The following is a 22,500-nucleotide window of genomic DNA, read 5'->3' as shown; positions in this document are numbered from 1 at the left end:
ACCTGCCGCCGCTTCCAATAAATCGGGATCAGTCTCCTCGCGGCATTGAGGAGATGAGGCAGCAAGCTACGTCTATAGCGGCTGAGCGGCATGCAGGGCACGTGCAGGAGAAAATGGAGGGGGCTGAATGGCACATCCAGATCCAGGACAGACTTGATCTGATCCCGGACGTTGCGCCAAAAAGGGGCGATCACCGGGCACTCCCACCACAAGTGCAGCAGAGTACCGGTACCGCCACAGTTTCGCCAACATGCGGAGGAGGCCGAGGGGTAGATGCGTGCTAAGTCCGCTGGTACACGGTACCAGCGCATCAGGAGCTTATAATTTGTTTCTTGCATCTTTGAGTCCGCCGAACTTGAGTGGGTCAGTTGGTAGAGGCCAGAAAGTTGAGCAGCCGTAAACCGCATTCCCAGGTCCCGCTCCCAAAGCCTAACACATATAGGTGCGGAATCAGAGGATGCAGCTCCCAACAGCTGGTACAACTCGGAAACCATGTGGGGGATAGGGTCTTCCTGAATGAACAAACGCTCGAAGGGTGTAAGAGATGCCGGAGGGCGAATCCTCGGGCCATGAACAGCGAAGAAATGATGTAGTTGCCTGTACCTCCAAAAATTCATAGGGGACCCGCCGTGACGCGCTTTCAGAGAGTCATAGGACAGAAGTTTACCATCTTCCATTAGTTTCCCGCAACTGGCGTTGCCATCATCCACCCATGGGTCAAAAAAGGCCATCTGTTCCCCCGGAGGGAACCAGAGGTAGCCCCCCAAGGGGGCCAGCAGGGACACAGGGGGCGCCAGGTCCAGGAGCTTATTCACATGGTCACATGGTACTCCCGAGAAAGCCAGGGGGCGTAGGCAAGGTTCCTACCCGCCATGAACTTTTCAAGAGGGACCCATAGCTTGGATCGAGTGTGGAAGCGCCAGTTGAGGATGCGCTGAAGGACAATAGCGCGGTAATAACGTCTCACATCCGGAAGGCCAAGGCCTCCCAGAAGTTTAGGGCGTTTTAGGGTGGCCAGGGCAATGCGGGGGCGTCTACCATTCCAGACAAAACCCGTAATCAGGCCTTCCAAAAGGTGGAAGAAGCCGCGAGGCAGAGGTATAGGCAACATCTGGAGATAGAACAGCACCCTGGGGAGGACGTTCATCTTAATAATATTCACACGGCCTAACCAGGTAAAGGCCGTTTTAGTCCAATGTAGGAGGTCTTGTTTAATGTCAGCCAAGAGGCGGGGGTAGTTAGTCTTGTACAGTGTGTCAAAGCGGTCAGTAAGTTGTATGCCCAGGTACGTCAGGGAAGAGTCAGTCCACCTAAAAGGGAAGGCAGCCCGCAGGGAAGCAGACAGGGGTGGGGGCACACAGACGGGGAGAATCTCGGATTTGCCAAGGTTGATCTTAAAATTAGAGACCAGGCTGAACCGTTCGAGTTCCCGCATCAGGACCGGCAACGAGAGCAGGGGATCAGTAAGGTGGAACAGGATGTCGTCGGCGTAAGCCGAGAGCTTATGCTCCATAGTCCCAACACGCATGCCTCTGATGTCTCCATTCGCCCTGACCTTGGCCAGGAAGGGCTCCAGGACCAGGGCGAAAAGAAGGGGCGAGAGAGGGCACCCCTGTCTGGTCCCGTTCCGGATCCGGAACCCGGCGGAGAGACAGCCATTAACTCGGACCCTAGCACTCGGGTCTCTGTACAGCTCCAAGATCCACGCCAGCATACGCGGCCCTAGGCCCAACGACTCCAGGACCTCCCTCAAATAAGTCCAGTCCACCCGATCGAACTCCTTTTCGGCGTCGGTCGAGAGGATCAGGTAGGGCGGGGAGTCAGATCGGGTGGTAGCCCAGTGGATGAGCTGTATCGCCCGGATGGCATTGTCTCTAGCCTCACGACCGGCAATAAACCCGGTCTGGTCCAGGTGAATAATCTGGGGCATAAGATGTTTCAGGCGGTTTGCCAGGAGCTTAGCGAAAATTTTGACATCCACATTGAGCAATGAGATGGGGCGGTAGCTCTGTGGGGCCGTGGGATCCTTGCCAGCCTTCGGGATCACCGTTATGTGGGCCAGTAAGGCTTCCGAGGGTATCTCCCCATCCGCGGCCAGCGAATTGAAGTAGGCACACATGGGCTTCTGCAGGAGAGGGAGGAACGTTTTGTAATAGGCCGCCGTGTAGCCGTCAGGGCCGGGGCTTTTGCCGTTAGGCAGGGAGAGTATGGTGCGGTCCAGTTCAGCCAGCGTAAAGGGGGCGTCTAGATCATAACGCTGGTCAGCGGAAAGGGAGGGGAAGACGTGGTCCGACAGGTAGTCTCTAATGGCCGTCAATTTAGTCTCCATGGGGGAGCCGGAGAGGTCGTAGAGGCCCGCGTAGTAAGTGCGAAATTGGTCAGCAATCCCCGAAGGTTTAATAACGGGGACACCGGAAGGGGAGCGCAGTTTGTGTACACACATCTGGGCACGTTTCCGACGCAGGGCCCGGGCAAGCATGCGGCCACACTTGTTGCCTTGTTCGTAGAATTTGTGAGAGACATGACGCAAGCGGGCCCGGGTATGTCTGTCCAAAAGACGGGAGAATAAGAGGCGCAGGTCAACAAGCTTAGTCCCGTCTGTTTGTGTGAAAGTTCAGCCTGCTGCAGAGAGGTCAGAACACGGTTAAAGTCCGCCTGGCGTTCCCGCTTAAGCCTAGCCCCCAGGGAGATGAGTTCACCCCGCACCACTGCCTTGTGTGCCTCCCAGATCACCCCCCCACTCAGCTCATCCGATGCATTCTCCGCAAAGTAACACCTCAAGACCTCCGAGACCCTGGAGACCACCTGCGAATCGTCCAACAAGTTTCCATTCAGCCTCCAGGTCCAAGACCTAGAAGAGCCATGGGGCAGAGATATCTCCGTAGCAACCGGAGCATGATCTGAAATTGTAATGGTACCAATGGACGACCGCAGGAGGGACTCCAGGGTGGAGTGATCGATGTAAATGGCATCGATCGATGTAAATGGCATCGATCCGTGTATACACCTCGTGTAGGGAGGAGAAGTAGCTAAAATCCTTGTCTTGGGGATGAAGTACCCGCCAGGAGTCAACAAGGAGATGTGACTGCAGAGTCTTGCGGTAGTGCTTCAGGAAGGAGAATGAGTGGGAGGAGCGACCATGAGAGGTGTCCAAGAGTGGGTCGGAGCAGACATTGAAGTCGCCGCCAACGATCAGGGAACCCTCCCTAAACGAGGCCAGGCGCTCAAGGGTCGCATCAATAAAAGTGAGCTGACCCGTGTTGGGGGCGTAAACAGACGCAAACGTGTACATCCTACCCATGATCGTTCCCTTCAAGAACACATAACGGCCCAAGGGGTCCACCAGGTGAGCCACCGGCTGGAATGGACATGCCCTATGGATGGCAATAGCCACGCTCCGGGATTTGCTAATCGGGGAGGTGCTGTGGAACCACTGTGTGAACAGGTGGGAGGGCAGCTTAGGGAGAGATCTAGGGGTGAAGTGGGTCTCCTGCAAGAGGACCACCTGTGCCTTGAGCCGCTTCAGCTCCCACCACAGGCGGTTACGTTTATGCGGAGAGCACAGACCACGGACATTGTACGATATTACCTTAAGTGACGCCATCAGTAGACAGGAGGGAGAGGAGGATCCACAGGAGGCAGTAGGCTCTTCTCAAAGTGCAGGGCAGTGAACGGATCCAAGGCGGCAGGCACTGCAAGGGACTGAAAGAAAAAGGGAGGAAACAAAAGCACAGAACATGAGAGATCAAGAGAAGACATGTAAAACACAATAAACATACTGGGGCCACTACGAGTGACCGACATAGCCCGCCGACAGGCGAGAAACCATCTAAGGGTCCGACCAAGGGTGGGCCCCCCAAGGGGGACACAGCCCGGGCCGGAGCCATCGTCCAACAAAGGGGACTATAGAACCCGTTAAGGTAGGGCCTACTGGGGGGTATCGTGGGCCAACCACAGAGGCGAGGGGGAGGCACTGCACCCCAACTCAAAAAAAAAGGGGGAAAAGGGGGGGTACAAGGGGGGACTCCCACCCTGCACCCGCCAGCCCAACACCAGCGTGTCACCAAACCCAGGGGCCGTAACAAAGGTCCAACCCAACCCTACCCTGAGCCAAAAACAGTCCCGCCCAGCACCAGTCCAGGGCAACAAGAACAGGGGCCCAAGTTAAGGGGACCGTGAGCAGCATGGGGGGGGACAGTGAGCTTCAGTCAACGGGAGGGACAAAGGGTGAGAGATAAGGGGCCATCCGGGCCGCCGGTCAGGGATCCACAACCGGGGCAGCCAGCGGCTGCGCATCCGTGGTGCGCGGGCGGTTCCGCTTGCGGCGTTTGCGAGAAGCCGACTGCCAAGGCTGGGGCAGAGGCATTGCAGGGAGGTCAGCGACATTCCTCCAGTCGGGAAAGTCCACAGGGTCCAGGTCCAGGGCGGAGAGGAATTCGGGCAGATCATCCTTGGTGCGGAGGGTAGCCGAGACCCCATTCCTGGAGGCCTGAAGATAGAATGGGAAACCCCAGCGGTAGGTTATGTCAGCAGCGTGGAGGGACTCCAGGAGGGGGCGCAGAGCTCTGCGTTGCATCAGTGTGCGACGGGACAAGTCCTGGTAAAAATACAGGCGGGCCCCATCAAATTCAAAAAAGGGCTTGGCGCGCATTTTCCGCATGATGCTGTCCTTGAGAGTGAACTTGTGGAGCTTGCATATGACATCCCTCGGATTGTTCACGTCCTGTGAAGGAGGTTGCAGGGCCCTATGAGCCCTGTCTATCTCAATTGGAGCGGTGGCAGGGAGCTCCAGGATGGCTCGGAAGACATCAACCAGAGTGGGGATGATGTCTCTCGGTGCTGTAGCCTCAGGCAGACCACGGATGCGGATATTACCGCGTCTGCTGAGGTTCTCAAAGTCATCAAGTTGACTCAAAAGGGTCTCAATCCTCCTGTCCTGGTCCATACACCGGGCCTGAAGCTGGGAGATGACAGGAAGGGCTGCATCTAGTCTTTGTTCCACCGATTCCAGCCGGGACCCTAAGTGGGACGTGTCAGTTTTAAGCTGGGCAATATCCTCCTTAAAGGCAGTTTCCACCCTAGTGATAAATCTGTCCAGGTCAGCCTTAGTAGGCAGAGCCCATATATGTTTCCTCAGGTCCCCATCACACAGAAGGCCAGCGGCCTCAGAGCCCCCTCCCTGGGACTCCTGTGGGGAGGGGGGGAGGTGGAGGGGAGAGGTGTACTCACGGACCGCTGCGGTGACAGTCCCTGGTCAGCGCTCCATGTTGGGCTCGCCTCGAGGTGAGGAGAGGCCGGCGCGGCCGCCGCCATCTTGGATGTTCGGGCCTCTCTGCCTCGGGTCTCCGGGAAGAAGGAGGGGAGACGTCCCTGTTTAGTGCGATCGGACCGCGGTGGTTGGGAGGCGGTCCGGCGGCGCTAGGACATCGCTGGGCAAAGATCGTGAGCCGGGTGAACCCGGGTTGCTGAAGAAAAGCGGCGGCGGGTGCGGAGCTCAGGCAGCGTGCGTCCTTACTCCTCCATAGTCAGACCACGCCCCACTCCTCACATTTTTGACTGCCATTGTACTAGGGATCAAGTTTTTAGTGCTGTGTTATTATGTAAACCTACGTGTTAGTGTACCATTGTGCTCTATACATATGTCATATGGCCATATGTCATTGTTCACCATATGTCAGTGTACCATTATTTAAGGACCCCAAATGTTTGGGCACCTCAGTGACAGCATCATTGTATCTTCTAGTTAACAGAGATTTTATCAGTGAGTTCCAAAATGTTATCTACCCTATTGGCCACAAAGCAGTTTAGATTATGAGCTATGGCTTCTATTAAGCTGTCAAGGTATGAGTGTAAAAATGATTGCAATAGCTGGGAATGTCTTGACCTACAATATGAGCAGTAAAAAATCATCAGAGATGTCCAGAATACTTAGGCCTGACAAATTTCATAAACTAGTGCCTTTGTGCCTTAATGCTTACAGGAATACAGAAATAGGATTTTCTTTTCTTTCATAGAATAAATAATTATGCAATATTGGGGTTGATGTGTGTATTGCGCTGACTACCTGATTGATTTACTTTAGAAAACATAATGGAAAACATTGCACAAAACCTGTTCAGAACTTACTGTATTTAAGCAATTCATACACAGCAGGAATGGTCTCTGCCTAAGGAACTATAATTTATAAATTCACCCAAGTTGATGAAGCTGCTTTCAAGGGGCCTTAACAATTCTCAGCTCCAGGTCCCAAGCGCCCATTCCGCAGGGGTCCGTTCCTCCCACAGACCAATCATAAAAGTTATGGAGCTGCATTCCACTTCCAAAGGGTAAAATCATCTTTATTGTTAAGCAAAAGCACAGAGTCTCCATCCAGAATCCTCCCCCCTGGGATCTGAGACTTAATCATATAGCATAAGGACAAGAGAGCGCAAACAATATATATAAATTCACCATATTAGTTATCATTTACTGCTTAGAGATATGCTAACCTCTTAGTGATACCATTAATACCATCTCAATTATTAACAAGCATTTTATTATATGCATGTATTGTATATCCTTTTGCTCTATGATTAAGCCCCTGTAGGGGGCAAATGGCATTATAGGGAGGATCCTGGGTGAAGTGTATGTGCTTGTGCTAAACAATACAGTTGAGTTTACCCTTTGGATGTTGGTTCTTTTTTTTTTTTTTTTTTAAACAAAATGTATTGAAAATTTTCAACAAGTGATACAGACATTAAATAGACTGTAATGCAAAAGTCAACAAATAATACTCGGTCAAAGTAACAGGCAAAGCCAAAAAGGCGATCATAGAAGTAGTAACAGTAGATTTGACCCAATAAGGTGGGGTGGGGGGGGTGGTAGGAGGAGGTGGGAGGGGAAGAGGTGTGTAGAGGGTAGGTATGGAAGGTAGGGGGGGGGGAACAGGAAGGAATGACTGGAGGGGAGGGGAGAGAGAGGGAAAAGAGGCACAAAATACGACATATGTGGCTAAAGAAACGTATGGAACTAGTTCTCGAGGCAAGGCAGATAGTGATAGAACATTCTGGAAGCTGAGCTACTACACAATTCTTAATTTCAATTAGGCAGAGACCGGTCCTGTATATATAGGAGAGCTGACTAGAGACCGTGCAAGGGGTGGACCAGATCAACAAGCATCAGCAAGTAAACCATGAAATTTTTAGTGTTTGTTGCATCATCCTGATATGGGAGAGGGTGGAGAAGAAGTAATGTGAAGATGTCTCAGGTCTGCTGGTCAATGTCTGTGAAAGTTGAGGAGTTGGGATGTTGCAGGGAGAGAGCTGTCTGTCCCTGCAACGAGGAGGATCCCACCAATGAGACATCAAGGTTTCCTACACCCCGTAACAGGGCCTGTGGGACTGGAAATTTGGCCAAATATGCGTCCCATTTGGAGAGAGACTGAGGATTTGAAGGTGCAGATATAAGAGTGTCCAGTAAGTCCCTCCTGAGAAGCTGATCAAGTTCCGTCCGCACGTCGTGGAGAGTAGGAGGGGAGGTGGAGATCCACTTGTTGAGGATAGCTCTTCTGCCCAGCATGTAGAGTGTAGCGAGCCAAGGCCTATGTTGTACCATAAGGGACGCATGGTGTGAATTGAGGGCGAGCACTCCCCCATCTAAGAGCCCGAACAAGAGCATCAGGGGATTACGTGTAAGAGGAATGCCTGTAACAGAAGATGCAAAAGATTCAATCCTGTCCCAAAAACCAGCGATAACTGAGCAGTTCCATAGCCTGTGTGCTAGCGAGGGCCTGTGGGCCATACACCAGGAGCATTTTTTGGGGGCATTGGAGGAGGATGTTGGTTCTTAAAGTGGAGCTTCCCCAAAAGGGCAAATTCTGCTTTTATGCCTCCTCCCCCCCCTCCTTTAGTACGTTTGGATAGTTTTTTTTGGGGGGGAAGCGGTTTTGACAGGTACCCAATCCCACCTCTGGCCAGATCATCGTGGCAGATCCACCAGAAGTTCTCCTTCCCCCTCCTTGCCTGCAGCATTCCAGGACATATCACAGGTCCCAGAATGCTACAGGACCATTCACAAAGCGCATGCGCAGTGGACAGCTGGCTGTGAAGCTGCAAGAAGTCACAGCCTGCCGCCCACAGTTCTCATGCTGGTGTCAGAAACCGAAGACCAATGAAGAGCTTGCCTGATTAAAGATGGCACTGGATCCTTGGACAGGTATGTGTCCCATTTTTAAAGGCAGTAGCTACAGTATTTGTACATGCTGACTTTTATTTATGTGTTCCTAGGGTGAAGAACAACTTTAAGCTGTTGTGAAAAAGTATCAATTGATAAAAAAAAAAACACAATTAAGAATTAGTTAAAGTGAAGCTGTGAGCAGGTTATAGACATCCAAATATTTGCATAATATTTACATATCCCTAACAACCAGCAGATGAGCGTTGAAACAAGCCATCACTGCCCCTTGTAGCTGCAAGAACTATGAAGCAATTAGTCCATCAGAGGCACTAAAATGGCTTGCTTCCTTTAGCAAGCAAGGATTTTGCAGCCTGACAGCATTCCAATGTAAACAAACAGCAGGTGCTGTAAGCTTGTCAGAAAATGGCTGCAACCAGACTTCAGAGTCTCTGTTGTGATTGCTGGGAATGAATTGCTTCACAGTGCCTGCTGCTACAAAGATCAGTGAGAGCTTGTTTTAAGGCTCATTTTCTTCTTGATAACAATATTTAGGTACTTTAATACTTTAACGTCCAAAGCCTGTACAATGCAAATATATGAAAAATTGCATATGAATGCATTGTATGTATGTTCCTAAACATCCAGTGAAACTCTAGACTAATTTTCACATTTATCAAGTTAATTTTGCCAGTTTTATTGAACAGCCAGCTGTTTACAGAAGCTCAAGATAGCACAGCTTAATGAGCCCGGAGGAGCATCTCTTTCCCCTTCTATGTACAGGCTTTCAATTAGAGATAGACACTCTGAATAAAAACAGCTTCTGCTGGGCTCTCTAGAAAATCCATAGTGGTATTTGAATCCAGTGTCATTTGGTATGTTCTGTAATAAACATTCTTTTGTTCAAAAAAGTTTTTATAGACATTGTAAAAATAGGATATGTTTTAAGGGACACCTGTACTATGAACATCTGCCATTACTGCCATTACTGAACATTTTATTATGTCCTTTATCATCATTTACTGCTTAGAGATATGCTAACCTCTTAGTGATACCATCAATACCATCCCAATCATTAACAAGCATTTTATTATATGCATATATTGTATATCCTTTTGCTCTATGATTAAGCCCCTGTAGGGGGCAAAAGGCATTATAGGGAGGATCCTGGGTGAGGTGTATCTGCTTGTGCTAAAGAATACAGTTGAGTTTACCCTTTGAATGTTTGTTCTTAAAGTAGAGCTTCCCCAAAAGGGGAAATTCTGCTTTTGTGCCTCCTCCCTCCTCTAGTACCTTTGGGTAGTTTTTTTTTTTTGGGGGGGGGGGAGCAGTTTTGACAGGTACCCACTCCCACTTCTGGCCAGATCATCGTGGCAGATCCACCGGAAGTTCTCCTTCCCCCTCCCTGCCTGCAGCCTTCCAGGACATGTCACAGGTCCCAGAAGGCTACAGGACCATTCACAAAGCACACGCGCAGTGGGCAGCTGGCTGTTCAGCTGCAAGGAGTCACAGCCTGCCACCCACAGTTCTCATGCTAGTGTCAGAAACCGAAGACCAGTGAAGAGCTGGCCTGATTAAAGATGGCACTGGATCCTTGGACAGGTAAGTGTTCTGTAATAAACATTATTTTGCACAAAAAAGTTTTTATAGACATTGTAAAAATAGGATATGTTTTAAGGGACACCTGTACTATGAACATATACAATCTGCCATTACTGCCATTACTGAACCCTGACTCTTGAGCCAAAGCCTTCAGTGCTTTCTGACCCACTGAAGTGAAACAGCTAGAGATCAGAAGTTCTGCCTTTCCTCTGAATTCACTAGCTGCCGGCCCTAATTAGTCATAATAAGAAAAAGGAACCCACTTTATACTCCCTTTAAAACTAGTTGATTGCAAGGAACATTTTATTATGCACTTTTTCATCTTTACAGTATAGGTTTTCGAAGGGCATAAAATGATGGCTTTAAATATCATCGCTTTGAGAGGTGGAGGCTAAAGATGAAACAAAAAATGTATTAATAATCTGATATGACCTTTAAATGGCGACCAGCTGAGTCTGAAGATGGTAAAGGCTGCTCTACCACTGTGCATTATTGTAGTTATAACCTTCTACTGTGCCTATTAAAACTACTCACACTGGCCCCTGCCTCTTTCTCAACCACAAATGTCTTTTTTAAACTTCAGATTGTTCTTTTTTTATGTTTGCTTTTGTTCTTTTAAACAATGTGTGTCATATTTTAGATAGCGGGCAAGCTAATATTCTATGGCTTTCAGATTATACTGGTATGTCGCTAGAGAATGGGAAATAGCAAAGTTATAAATTATAGCATTATGACAGCTGTGTGATAGCCACACGTAAGTGTAATTATGAGCAAAACTAAAAAAGACCTTTATGATGCACTGTGTCAATAGTGTTAACACTGAAGTGAAAGAGCGTATGATTGCGGTGCCACTCCATTGGGTAAAACGCCACCAATAATTCGTTTATTTTCATTCAAGATCAGACACATGTTGTAAACAAAGCCAACGTGTTTTGAGAGCATTGCCCCTTGGTCAGTGACTTTTGTCTGTGGATAAGCTAAAAAAGAAATGTTGGTCTTTATAGTGGACAAGTTTAAATGTGCTTGTATTTTGTACCTAGAGAAACGGGAAGTCTACTTACACCAGCTGGTGACAAGACTGCCTCTTTCACTGGTGGAAAGTGTGATGTCACTGCCCCACCTTTAACCACTTAAGCCCTGGAAGATTTTACCCCCTTCCTGACCAGGCCCTATTTTGCGATTCGGCACTGCGTGAATTTAACGGACAATTGCACGGTCATGTGACGCTGTACCCAAATGAAATTGACGTCCTTTTTTTCCCACAAACAGAGCTTTCTTTTGGTGGTATTTCATCACCTGTGCGATTTTTACTTTTTACGCTATAAACAAAAAAAGAGCGAAATTTTGAAAAAATAACAATATTTTTCACATTTTTTTTATATGAAATTCCCCCCCAAAAATTTAAAAATCTAAATTTTTTTACATTTTAGGCCAATTTTTTTTCTGCTACATATTTTTGGTAAAAAAAATCGCAATAAGCGTATTTTGATTGGTTTGCGCAAAAGTTATCGCAGCTACTAACTACGGGAAATTTATGTCATTTTTATTGTTTTTTAACTAGTAATGGCGGTGATCTGGCGGCAATCTGCAATTTTTTTTGCGGGACTGCGACATTGCGGCGGACAGATCGGACCCTTGACTGACATTTTTGACACTTTTGGGGGTACCAGTGACATTACTACAGTAATCAGTGCTATACATATGCCCTGTTACTGTAAATGACACTGGCAGGGAAGGGGTTAACTTTTATTGGTGATCAAGTGGTTAATGTATGCCTGGTGCTTACTGTGTGTGGGGGGAGGGGACTGTGTGACACAGGGACAGATCGCAGGTTCAGCTATGCTGAATCCTGCAATCTGTCCCTGCCTGTCACTTAGGAGATCCGCCCGCTTTGTTTACACAAGCGGGCGGACCTCCACACTCTATCCCCGACGATCGGGGAAGAGTGGCGGTGATCACCGCTCCTCCCCTGGCCCGACTCCCGCTGTGACTGAATACAGCGGGAGCGAGCCTCCGGCGGTGCACGCGCCGCCCACGAGGGGAGGAGTCCAGCGACGTAGGTCTACGTCGCTGGACGATAACGAACCACTTTGCCGCAGTAGGCTCAATGTGAGCGGTCGGCAAGTGGTTAAATGTGCTTGTATTTTGTACCTAGAGAAACGGGAAGTCTACTTACACCAGCTGGTGACAAGACTGCCTCTTTCACTGGTGGAAAGTGTGATGTCACTGCTCTTCCAATCAGAGAAGGCTTTGCATTCATTCAGAAAATGCAAAGCATTCTCTAAATGTCGCCTATGCTGAGAGGCCAATCTCTCAGGTCAATCACTGAAGTAGCGATTTGTAGTTCAGTATTTTCTAGCCTCCAAGGGTGTATTAATCAGGTATGGTATATACCAGGGGTCTTCCAACTATGGCCCTCCAGTTGTTCAGTAACTACAATTGCCATCATGCCTAGTCATGTCTGTGATTGTCAGAGTTTTAAAATGCCTCATGGGATGTGTAGGCAGCTGGAGGGCCATAGTTTGAGGACCCCTGGTATATACAGTTACATTGGTTTAAGCTGGACCAATGTTACTATGTAACAATATAACATACCTGGTATTCATATTTAAAGTGATACACCTCTATGCAGAAGAGATATTCACCTTTAGAACAACCCTTCACCTTCAGAACAACCCTTAAGAGGATTACAAATGTAAATCTGACCTAGCCTAACATGGAAGCTAAATGGAACCCCTTGAATCCTAGGCCCAGGCTGCAGATAAAGTAAGAGAGATGGTGGCACTTCTAGCATATAAAGTTGATCCTTTATTGTCAATCCATTAAAAACAAAGAGATGTGATCTACACACAGCTCCCAAGAGATCAGCAAACACGTTTCACACTGCTGTGCTTAACCAGGCTGCAGATACCCCAAGTTGAGATTAAAACCTCCATTTTCTTCAATAAGCTCCATCCTCTCACACTGTGGCAGATGCTTGACTTAATCCTGATATGAAGAAAAGTCAGGTCTTTGTACAGATGGTGTGCATCAGATAACTGCTTATAACATTAATTAAGCAAAGGAAGTAGATATAACAATTTTTTTTTACAATTTCATTCTTACAGTGCCTATAAGTGATGAAGAGGAAGGAAATCTACACTTTGACAAGAATAACAAGATGGTACCTGACCCATTTGACTCCTCTTCTGGTTCTGTTAAACTGATCGCCATTAAGGCAGTCTCCATGCCGCCTTCACTTTCGGTAAAGGACAGAAATCAGGAGATGTCCATCATTAACGGAGAGGTGAGATTTTGGGACCTTGTGAAATCTACGTAGAGTGCAAGTCCAGCTTTACCACTGGCCTTGTAGATGAGGAGTAGAAGCCTGAATTTATCTTTGAAGCAAGGAGGATGGTAGAATTAAAAAAGCTGTAAGTGCATTTCACTATCTAATTGTGAGTCTCTGCACCCCTTTAGGCTGGCCACACACCCTAAAGTTTTATTGTATGATCTATGTAAATCTCTGTTAGCACTAATAAAACTGTGTAATATAAGGGCCTACCTAAACAATTTATTCAATCAAGTTGGTCTATTTACTATATAGTTGTTAGGAAATCTGAAGGAGATTGTACAAACAGATTGTAATGAGTATGACCAGCCCTAGCTTTAACAATAACTGTGTAGTGCAGTGGCATGCCTAAAGATTTAATGCAATCCATATGCAGCCAAGTGGGCCCTTACGCTATATAAAGTAGTTGCATAATCAGTTTATAAAGTGCATGTACAGGTTTAAGGAAAATGAGAGTTGAATAGACTTATATAAGAAGCTAAATATTCAGTATTAAAGGATACGGGTAAGTGACATATTTCATGGCATTTCTCACCTCTAATTCCCAGGGCCTAGTGCGGGTGAGAATTTATTTGGAGAGAAGGGGGCATTTTTCCCCTGAACCAGTTATTATAGAATATGTTGGAATGGTGGCCCTGCGTGGCGATACATAATCATTCACAAACTGATCACAGAGGGACCTTAGGTCAGTCAGTCATTATATAGACACCTGCTGAGGCCTGTGATCATGGTATCTGGAATATGGAAGTCTTATAGCATCAACTTCCTTTGAGGCTCTGAGATATCATGACATCAAGAGCCAAAAAAAACAAGAGCCAAGAACCACAAAGGATGCTGATACTGGAAGATGTAAGGGTATGTCACAATAAATCATTTCCTTTTGGAGCACCACCTTTCGCCATGCTGACCAATTACTGTAGCATCATGACACATTTTGTGTGGCTCAATTGTTTTAGCCTTTGGTAATCTATCCCTATATTGAAAATGCTACTTGCCCCCCCCCCCCCCCCTCAAGCCAAAGGTTCCCAGTCCTCCCCTGGTTTAGATCCATCCTTAGGTAGGGTAAAGGTCTGTACTGGACAAATGCAGTTGGATTTTCACATCAGTTTAAGATGCCTCTGGAATCAATTAGAATTAATTTATAGGTGCATTCAACCTGCCCTAAATTAAAACTTTGGCCTCTTTTTAAAATAAATAACATGATAATTGAAAGCCCAACTCTTTTTTTGGATAATACAAGAAACGTTAGAACATTTGTGAGATTTTTTATTTTTCAAATTTTTTATTTAAAGAATACAATACAGACAACAATCAAATATGCAGATTCATGAAACAACAGGTTAGTCATCACAACACAAAAGTGCGGGGAACCAAAAGCGGACAGTATGAGTAAATATAAAAAGGTTGGCCGCTACTTTAAATTACATTTATGAAGAGAACGCGCTATTCCCAGGGCCTCCGTGTAAGGGAGGCAAACTTACCCTGGGAAGGACGTCTCCAAAGTCAAACCAGCAAACCAACTAGTGAAGGAGAACAGGGGAACCGTCCTCCAAGTGGGCAGACGCCTGAGCCTGAGTGCATCCTGAGATTTTGTTTCATTTTATGGTAACCAGAGTGAAAAAAGGAAAGATGCTATAGGAAAGATAGAAAGAAGGATTGAAAAGAGGGAAAGGCAAGGGGGGAGGAGGGAAAAAAAAAAAGGTGCTAACTCCCCCCCATCCCCCACGCCAACCAGGACGGGATGAGAGGAATTCTCGAAGGGATCGGACTGGCCAGAAGGGCGCCCAAAATGGGCTGCAAAAGTTGCTACAACCCAAGCGGCACCAACCCCCTGTGGAGGGTCAGAGTATGGCAGGTACTCGTCTGAGACAGGAAATAGGTTCCAATGTATCCACCTAGTCCTGTGCCTCTCTCGTCCCCCTAAGCTTGGACGTAAGTTCCTCCATATGCTCGAGTTTGTTCACCCTGGCAAGCCATTGCGAAACCGTGGGGGCAGATTGTTGTTTCCACATAGCTGGAATGCAGGCTCGGGAAGCGCTTAAGAGGTACTTGAGTAGGGATTTGCGGTATCTCTTCTTCAACATAGGCGTGAGTTTAAGCAGCACCGCCTTAGGATCCCCCTGCAAAGCCACATCCGTGAATCTCTGAATGAACTGCAGCACTGGGTCCCAAAAGGAGGCAAGGACAGGACATTCCCAGAAAATGTGTAAGAGAGTGTCCTCGGAGGAATGACACCTCCAGCACCGGTCACTCTGTTGAGGAAAGTATTTGGCCAACATCGACGGTGTTCTGTACCATCTGGTCATCAATTTATAGGTAGTTTCCTGATAACGGCCGCTGTGTGCCGACTTGTGCGCAAAATACAATATGCGCTCTCCGCTGAGGGACAGAGAAAGTAGCTCCAAGCTCAGATCCCGCCTTAAGCTCCAAAAGGAGCTTTTAGGAGTTGGAAAGGGAACCACGGATTGGTCCCTCCCCCAGACACAACTCCTCAAAGGCGTGCAGATCGCGCTGGAAAGACGAGTAATGCGGCAGTGAGTGCAGGAAATGCGAAAGTTGATGAGAGCGCCATTGGTTAAGGAAAGAGGGGGGTTGGCCAGGAGGCAGAATACGATCTACGCGCCACCCCCCGAGCCTCAGTAGTCGGGAAGCGCGAACCAACCCAGTGGCAGATAAAAGACTAAAATGTGCATCCGCAAGCCCGGGCTGGAAGCCCAGATGTCCAATAATAGGTGACATAGGAGAAGGATGACCCTCCAAGATGGCCATTCGGTAGAATCTATCCATCTCGGCCAGGGTGGCACCTATCAAGGGGTGCCCCGAGATGGTGGCCAAATGATGACGCCCCATCCAGGGCAATCCCGCGAGCGGTGCATCACATGCCTCCTGTTCCAACTGGACCCACAGCTTAAGGGACTTGTGTCTGCACCAGTCCAGAACCCTCGTCATATGGGCAGCAGTACAGTATAAGGCAGGGTCTGGAAAGCCTATACTCCCCCTGTCCTTGGAACGTAACAACAAGTCGACTCCAAGATGGGGATGCCAACCATGCCAAACAAATTTGATAAATGCTGAGCGGACCGAATGTAAAAAGATATGAGGCAGTCTTTTTCAAAACATTACAACGGCCAAACCACGACAAGGCCAGTAAGTCCCATTTCTGTAGGTCACCGGACAGAGTGCCTAGAAAGGGCTGAAAGTTCAAAGAGAAGACCTCAGACAAGTTCGCCGAGATCTTCGTGCCCAGGTACTGAATGTAACGCATGGCCCATCGGAACGGGAAGTGTGGGCGCAGGGCTGACATAGTCGCCGCGGGAATCGAGACATACAAAGCCTCCGATTTCTGGAGGTTGATCTTGAAATTGGACAGTGAGGAGTAGCGGTTCAACTCAGCAAGTAAAGAAGGAAGGGATATGAGAGGCTTGGTGATATAAAAAAGTAAGTCGTCTGCGTAAGCAGCCACTTTATGATGGTAGTCTGTTGCACGTACACCCTGGATTGAGGGATTATCCCGGACGTGTTGGAGGAACAGTTCCAACGTCAGAACAAATAGCAACTGAGACAGGGGACATCCCTGTCGGGTGCCGTTGGCTATAGGAAAAGGGTCCGAGCTAAACCCATTGACTCGGACTGACGCAGTGGGGGTAGAGTATAGCGAGGCTATCCAGGACAGGATAGGGGGTGGCAGGTGCACATATTGCAGCGTTGCATGAAGAAAGGACCAGTTCACCCGGTCAAACGCCTTTTCGGCATCTGTAGACAGGAGCAATAGCGGTGTGCGAAGCCTCTGTGCTCCCTCTATATTTGTGAGATTTTTATTGCTGTGATCCCGTTGGGAGGAATTCCCCCAGTAACACCAGGGCACACAGTGAGGGTAATAGAGGTCAACGAGCCAGGATGGTACAGGTAAATAGTAAATCAGTCTCAAATAGATTCTAACCTTCTACTTTTTAGTTTAAAAAAGTTGGCTTACCTAAAATAGTTACCACTTTTTCTTTGGTAAAAGATCCAAAGGATCAATTTTTTTCAAGAGGAATCTCTTCCCCAGTGGCAAATCGATGATCAGTAGGTCAAATGTAATATAATATTATGTTTGCAGTCTTACTAAAATAGTCATGGCTCAAAACTCTTACTTTCATGGAGAAAAGGATGCTCCTGGCTTCCTCCAATGGTGGTCACTTGTCACATGCAAGTACAGGTTCACCTAAATCTCATGTGACTAAACGACTAAACCTCTCACATGTAGCGGAGCCCTTGAAATTAAGAAATATTGTTCTCAGAACAGATCCCAGCCAGTTGTTCTCTTCCTTTTTCCGCCTCTGCAGCTTTGTGTTATTGCATGAACAATTAAAATGTGAAGAAACGCAGACCAGATTTCCTCACAACAACATAACACAGTTCAATGAAATTGTTTTTATCATCTCAGCTCGTACAGATTGGTGGAAAGTCTGCCGTGTGTTTGCATAAAGGCTTTTGTGAAAGATGCACACATTGCCTCAGTCTCTAATTAGTACAATATTCCCTAAATAGCACAATCAACATAACGTGGCAGATGTCCCCGCTAACACAATCACACAAACAGGGAAAAATACAAAATAGGCAGCAACAAGGTTTTCCAGTAGAAACAATGCGTTGCTGTACAGCACAGCTGATAAGCATTCCATGTCTCTTAAAGTGAATTTCCCACTTAAAATAAAATCAAGGTAAAGCTCTAGCACTTCCGGTTAGTGACGGAGCTTATCCGCCTGTTAATAGCACGGGAGAACTGCTGTGTTGGTTTGTGAGTTAGCACTCCCTTGTGGTCACTGGACAGACAACCTCACAAGGCCTCACACCAGAAGGGACATGCCTTCATACCCTCCAAGGACACCTGTCCCAGTCTTGACACAGAGTCATTCTAAGGGAATCAATGTAGAATGATTATCTTCCATCAGTCCTTTTACACCTTACTCTTGTCTCAGCCCAAAAGCTCGGAGGGCAGCCACCAAACACTTTGCAAGACCTCGCACACTAGTAGTCCAGGCTTGGTCACTGAGAGGCTCTGTTCCACAGTGGGCCCTAAGATAGGTACCCTAATGCTGAGAATTATTGGATTTCTTCCATTGAATGTGACTTTTAAGGCTCAAATAATAATATTTTTAAAATCTTTACATTTTATTTAAAATGGTAGTAAATCGCTGAAACCCCCCCAACAAAAAAAAACCCTTGTAAGACAATGGCAAAATGCATCACATGCTAGCACATTATGAAATACTTACCTTAGAACTAAGCCCTTCCAGCGGCACCCAGTCACCACTGATATGGCTGACATGTTCCCCTGGCTTTTCTTCTGGGTTTGCGGGCTCCAGCGCTGTGAGTGGCCAGAGCCACGATGACGTCAGAGGAGTCCTTGGTTCCGGCAAGAAGCTCTGAAAGTCTAGCACGGTATGCCAGACCTTCAGAGCCCATGTGCCACTGACGTCAGTGCCTGCATGCAGGGCGAATATCTCCTAAACAGTGCACGTTTAAGAAATATTCATTTTACCTACAGGTAAACCTTATAGGTAAAAATAGCAAAGCTGGGTTTACAACTGCTTTAAATTACATGAAAGGGTAGCATACAAATAGCGTAAAAAGTTTTCACATAACAAGATACCAAATCACAAAATACAATGTATATATGGTTGTTTCAGATTATACGTGCAGAGGTTATATATCTATCCGATGTGTTTCGGAGTCAATTAGCTCCTTTTTCAGGGATAACTCTGTAAGCAGTATGATGTGATCTATAGGAAAAATCACAATATATTAATATTAGAACATGCAAAATGGCATCACATGTTGCAAGGAGTAAACTTCATGCATTATACTTACAAGGTGTTCTCAGTTGGTGAAACAAAAGCAGATTTATTAGAAAACAATTAAAAGCAGTCAGTTGCCACAATTCCATCAGAGTGCTGATACCCCAAACCCAAGATGGACATAGGTGGGATAGGTGGGGATTCTTTAGTCCAGCAGGGCTGGCCAGGTAAGCGCTGTGACCACCTAACGCCAACATAGAGAGGGAATTAGGTGTTATTATGGGGAGTGTAGAAGTTTTTACTCAAATGACCAATATATAATGAATGTACAAATCACATACCTCCAAATAATGAATTGGGTCAGGCAGAAACTATGTTCAAAGAAGGTAATCAGTATGAACACAATCTATGGGGGATGCCAAAGAGTATCTAAATTAAAATAAGTAAACATATGGGCAGTATACTGAGTTTAAGATAGTTGCTAAAAAATAAAATGCAACAAATCTACTTTGCAAAAATATGCAACTAAGTCTATTAATGTTATAAAGAACATCTAATTTATCTCATACTGTATACTTAAAAAGGGAGGTTTTAGGTAGTGTGTTAACACTAAATAGCAAACCTACAGTGTGAACATGCTAGAAACAGATATCCATGGGTGCCCATTGAAGGAAGCGAATGAAAAAACAATGTTTTTTGCATATTTCGAAACTTGCTTGGCAGTGTCCCTCTTCTCCTGTTGCCCTAGTTATTGGTATTATAGTAAATGTGGTCCTACAGACATGGCTTGTCTGATTGAAAGTCGCAGACGTTCTGTCTTCTGTAATGATGTGTAACATCCACAGTGTTTGAGGTAGACAAAGGTACGGTATGTGATCGGGGTTGCCTAGGCTTTAGATTACAGGAGCTTGGGAGCAGTAGCTTTTTCATTCATGGTAATAGAAGTTGGTAATACTGACATACTCTCTATAGAAGCTCACTATGTTACACTTTAATTATTTTCCCCATCAGGTGAACAAAGCTCTTAAACAGAAATCTGACATAGAGCACTACCGCAACAAGCTGCGTCTGAAAGCCAAGAGGAAAGGCTACTATGACTTCCCTCCAATAGACAACAGATCACTGAACGACAAGAAGAGGAAAGCCTTTGAGAAAACTCAAATGGAAATTGACAATGTGCTGGAAGGAAAAACAGATTCATCCCCCCCTTTTGTGGAGGCTAAAAACAGGTAGGCAGGACAGCAATCTGGTACTGTTTTTTTATACAGCATATACAGTATACTGTATATACTGTATATATAATGTGTAAAATGTGTGGGGGGCTGTGTGCGCCCCTGGTCACCCTGCTGCGCCCATGTCGGCTGTGTTTAAATCATGTCTAGACTAGAAGACATGTTAGCATTTCCCTGTTCACAAAACTGTATTTAGAACATTTTATCTAGTGCTTATATTTTGGCAAATGACAACCTGATATTTCTGAGATTAGTCTCCATTGCTCACCATTTGATAAAATGTATCAAATGCCAAAACACCAATACAAATTAAGCTAAACATCTACATTTTACATACAACCTAAAGCTAGACCCTGGCAAAACTGAAATTAAGCCTTCAAAAAAGAACTTTCACTTTTTTTCCCCAGTGTTTTGTCACCCAGGGACAAAGTACATGTAGTAGTTTTTCCCATGTCCCTATGTGTTTTGTAAGCCTAGTTATGAGGTCAGAAAAGCCCCCTCCCTACGGATGTCCAGCAATGTAGCTAGCAAAGAGATTGATGTGTGATAACTAGCACTTTCCCAAGACAAGCATTAGCAAGAAGAATGAGGGAGGGGAAGCTGACTCGTATTTCTCTTGCCACTACTAGTCTGGATTGTTGGATGGCCTCAGGGGGAAAGGGGGAGCCAAGACAAGCGCTGGTTATGAAGCAGCCATCTCCTTGCTATCTATGTTGTTGGATAGCCTCAGGGGGAGATGGGCGCCAAGACAAGCACTGGATATTAAGCAGCCGTCTCCTTTCTAGCTATGTTGTTGGATGGCCTCAGGGGGCAGGGGGGAGCCAAGACAAGCGCTGGTTATCAAGCAGCCATCTCCTTGCTATCTACAGTATGTTGTTGGATAAAATCAGGGGGAAGGGGGGACCCAAGACAAGCACTGGTTATGAAGTAGCCATCTCCTTGCTATCTATGTTGTTGGATAAAATCAGGGGGAAGGGGGGACCCAAGACAAGCACTGGTTATGAAGCAGCTGTCTCCTTTGTAGCTATGTTGTTGGATGGTCTAAGGGGGAAGGGGAGAGCTGAGACAAGTGCTGGTTCTGAAGCAGCCATGTCCTAGCTAGCTATGTTGTTGGATGGAATCAAGGAGAAGGGGGGAGCCAAGACAAGCGCTGGTTATGAAGTAGCTGTCTCCTTTCTAGCTATGTTGTTGGATGGCCTGAGAGGGAAGGGGGGAGCCAAGACAAGTGCTGGTTATGAAGCAGCTGTCTCCTTTCTAGCTATGTTGTTGGATGGCCTCAGGGGGAGCCGAGACAAACACTGGTTACGAAGCAGCAGTCTCCTTTCTAGCTATGTTGTTTCATGGCCTCTGGGAGAGCCGAGACAAGTACTGGTTATGAAGCAGCTGTCTCCTTTCTAGCTATGTTGTTGCATGGCCTCAGAGGGAAGGGGGGAGCTGAGACAAGCACTGGTTATGAAGCAGCTGTCTCCTTTCTAGCTATATTGTTGGATGGACTCAGGGGAAGGGGGGAGCGCTCTGTGCGACCCTGCAGCTAGGATTACAAAGCACATAGGAACATTTTGCACAAAGTACTACATGTTTTTACACATGAATGGGCGAAACTTGTGCCTTTGGGTAAATTATGCCTATATGCATGTGCATGTAAACGCAAGTATGGCACTCACACATATATCTACATACAGCATATTTTGTAATTTATTCCTATTGCCAGAACTGTGCATAAACTAAGGCTCCTTGGACCACAAATAGAGGTGGGTTTTACTCTGTACGCGCATACACCTGCAAAAATGCCCATGTGCATGATCCCTAAAAGAAGACAATCCCAAGATTATTTATGGTGAACATGTTGATGCCTGGTACCTGAAATACAAGTTTTATTTAATGAGAAATGTAATGAGATCCTTTGTAATAAATGAGGTAGGTGTGACTAACTAAATAGGAGAGATTTGAAAAGTTTGTAACAGTTTTTACAAATAATTACCAAATTACTTTTTGAAATCACATCACATATTTTAAAGTAATGATTTTCAGCCACAAGGCGGAGGAAATACAAGCTAAAAACTGAAGTTCATTGTGATATACTGTATATTGTATATTGAGGGATGTTGAAGAGTATAGATCATAAACCGGAAATAATTAAATTATATAATTACTGTTGGGATAAAATAAAACAAAACACACCAGCAACAATATTTGCATTCTATTTCACAGTCAATAAAACTAGTTAGAAGCTGGAGGTTATTTATCATTGAATGAGAAATAAGTACATTTAGGTTTGGGTGACTGATTACTGGAAATTAAGACGCAGTTGCAAAGGGGAGTTATTGACTGTGTAATGAATTATCAGGATGGGGCCACTCTGGAAGGAATCGGATTATTCTCTCTGCGGTGCTGCTACGGCTGA

General features: G+C 46.4%; 1 protein-coding gene across 3 annotated transcripts in view; it reads left to right on the top strand.

Moving 5' to 3' along the window:
- The window catches only part of KIAA1549L (KIAA1549 like), a 281,873-nt gene that overhangs the window by 185,601 nt on the left and 73,772 nt on the right, over window positions 1-22,500 (top strand). For all 3 annotated transcript variants that reach the window (XM_082270116.1, XM_082270115.1, XM_082270114.1), the window contains exons 14-15: window positions 12,861-13,039; window positions 19,876-20,093. In XM_082270116.1, coding sequence (XP_082126242.1) covers window positions 12,861-13,039; window positions 19,876-20,093 — 397 coding nt within the window. The remainder of the gene's footprint in view (window positions 1-12,860; window positions 13,040-19,875; window positions 20,094-22,500) is intronic.

This window comes from Pelophylax lessonae (genome assembly GCF_965119305.1).
Source record: "Pelophylax lessonae genome assembly, chromosome: 10".
Lineage (NCBI taxonomy): Eukaryota > Metazoa > Chordata > Amphibia > Anura > Ranidae > Pelophylax > Pelophylax lessonae.
Note: the sequence above shows the minus strand (reverse complement) of the source record. Positions and strands in the feature narration are given on the sequence as shown.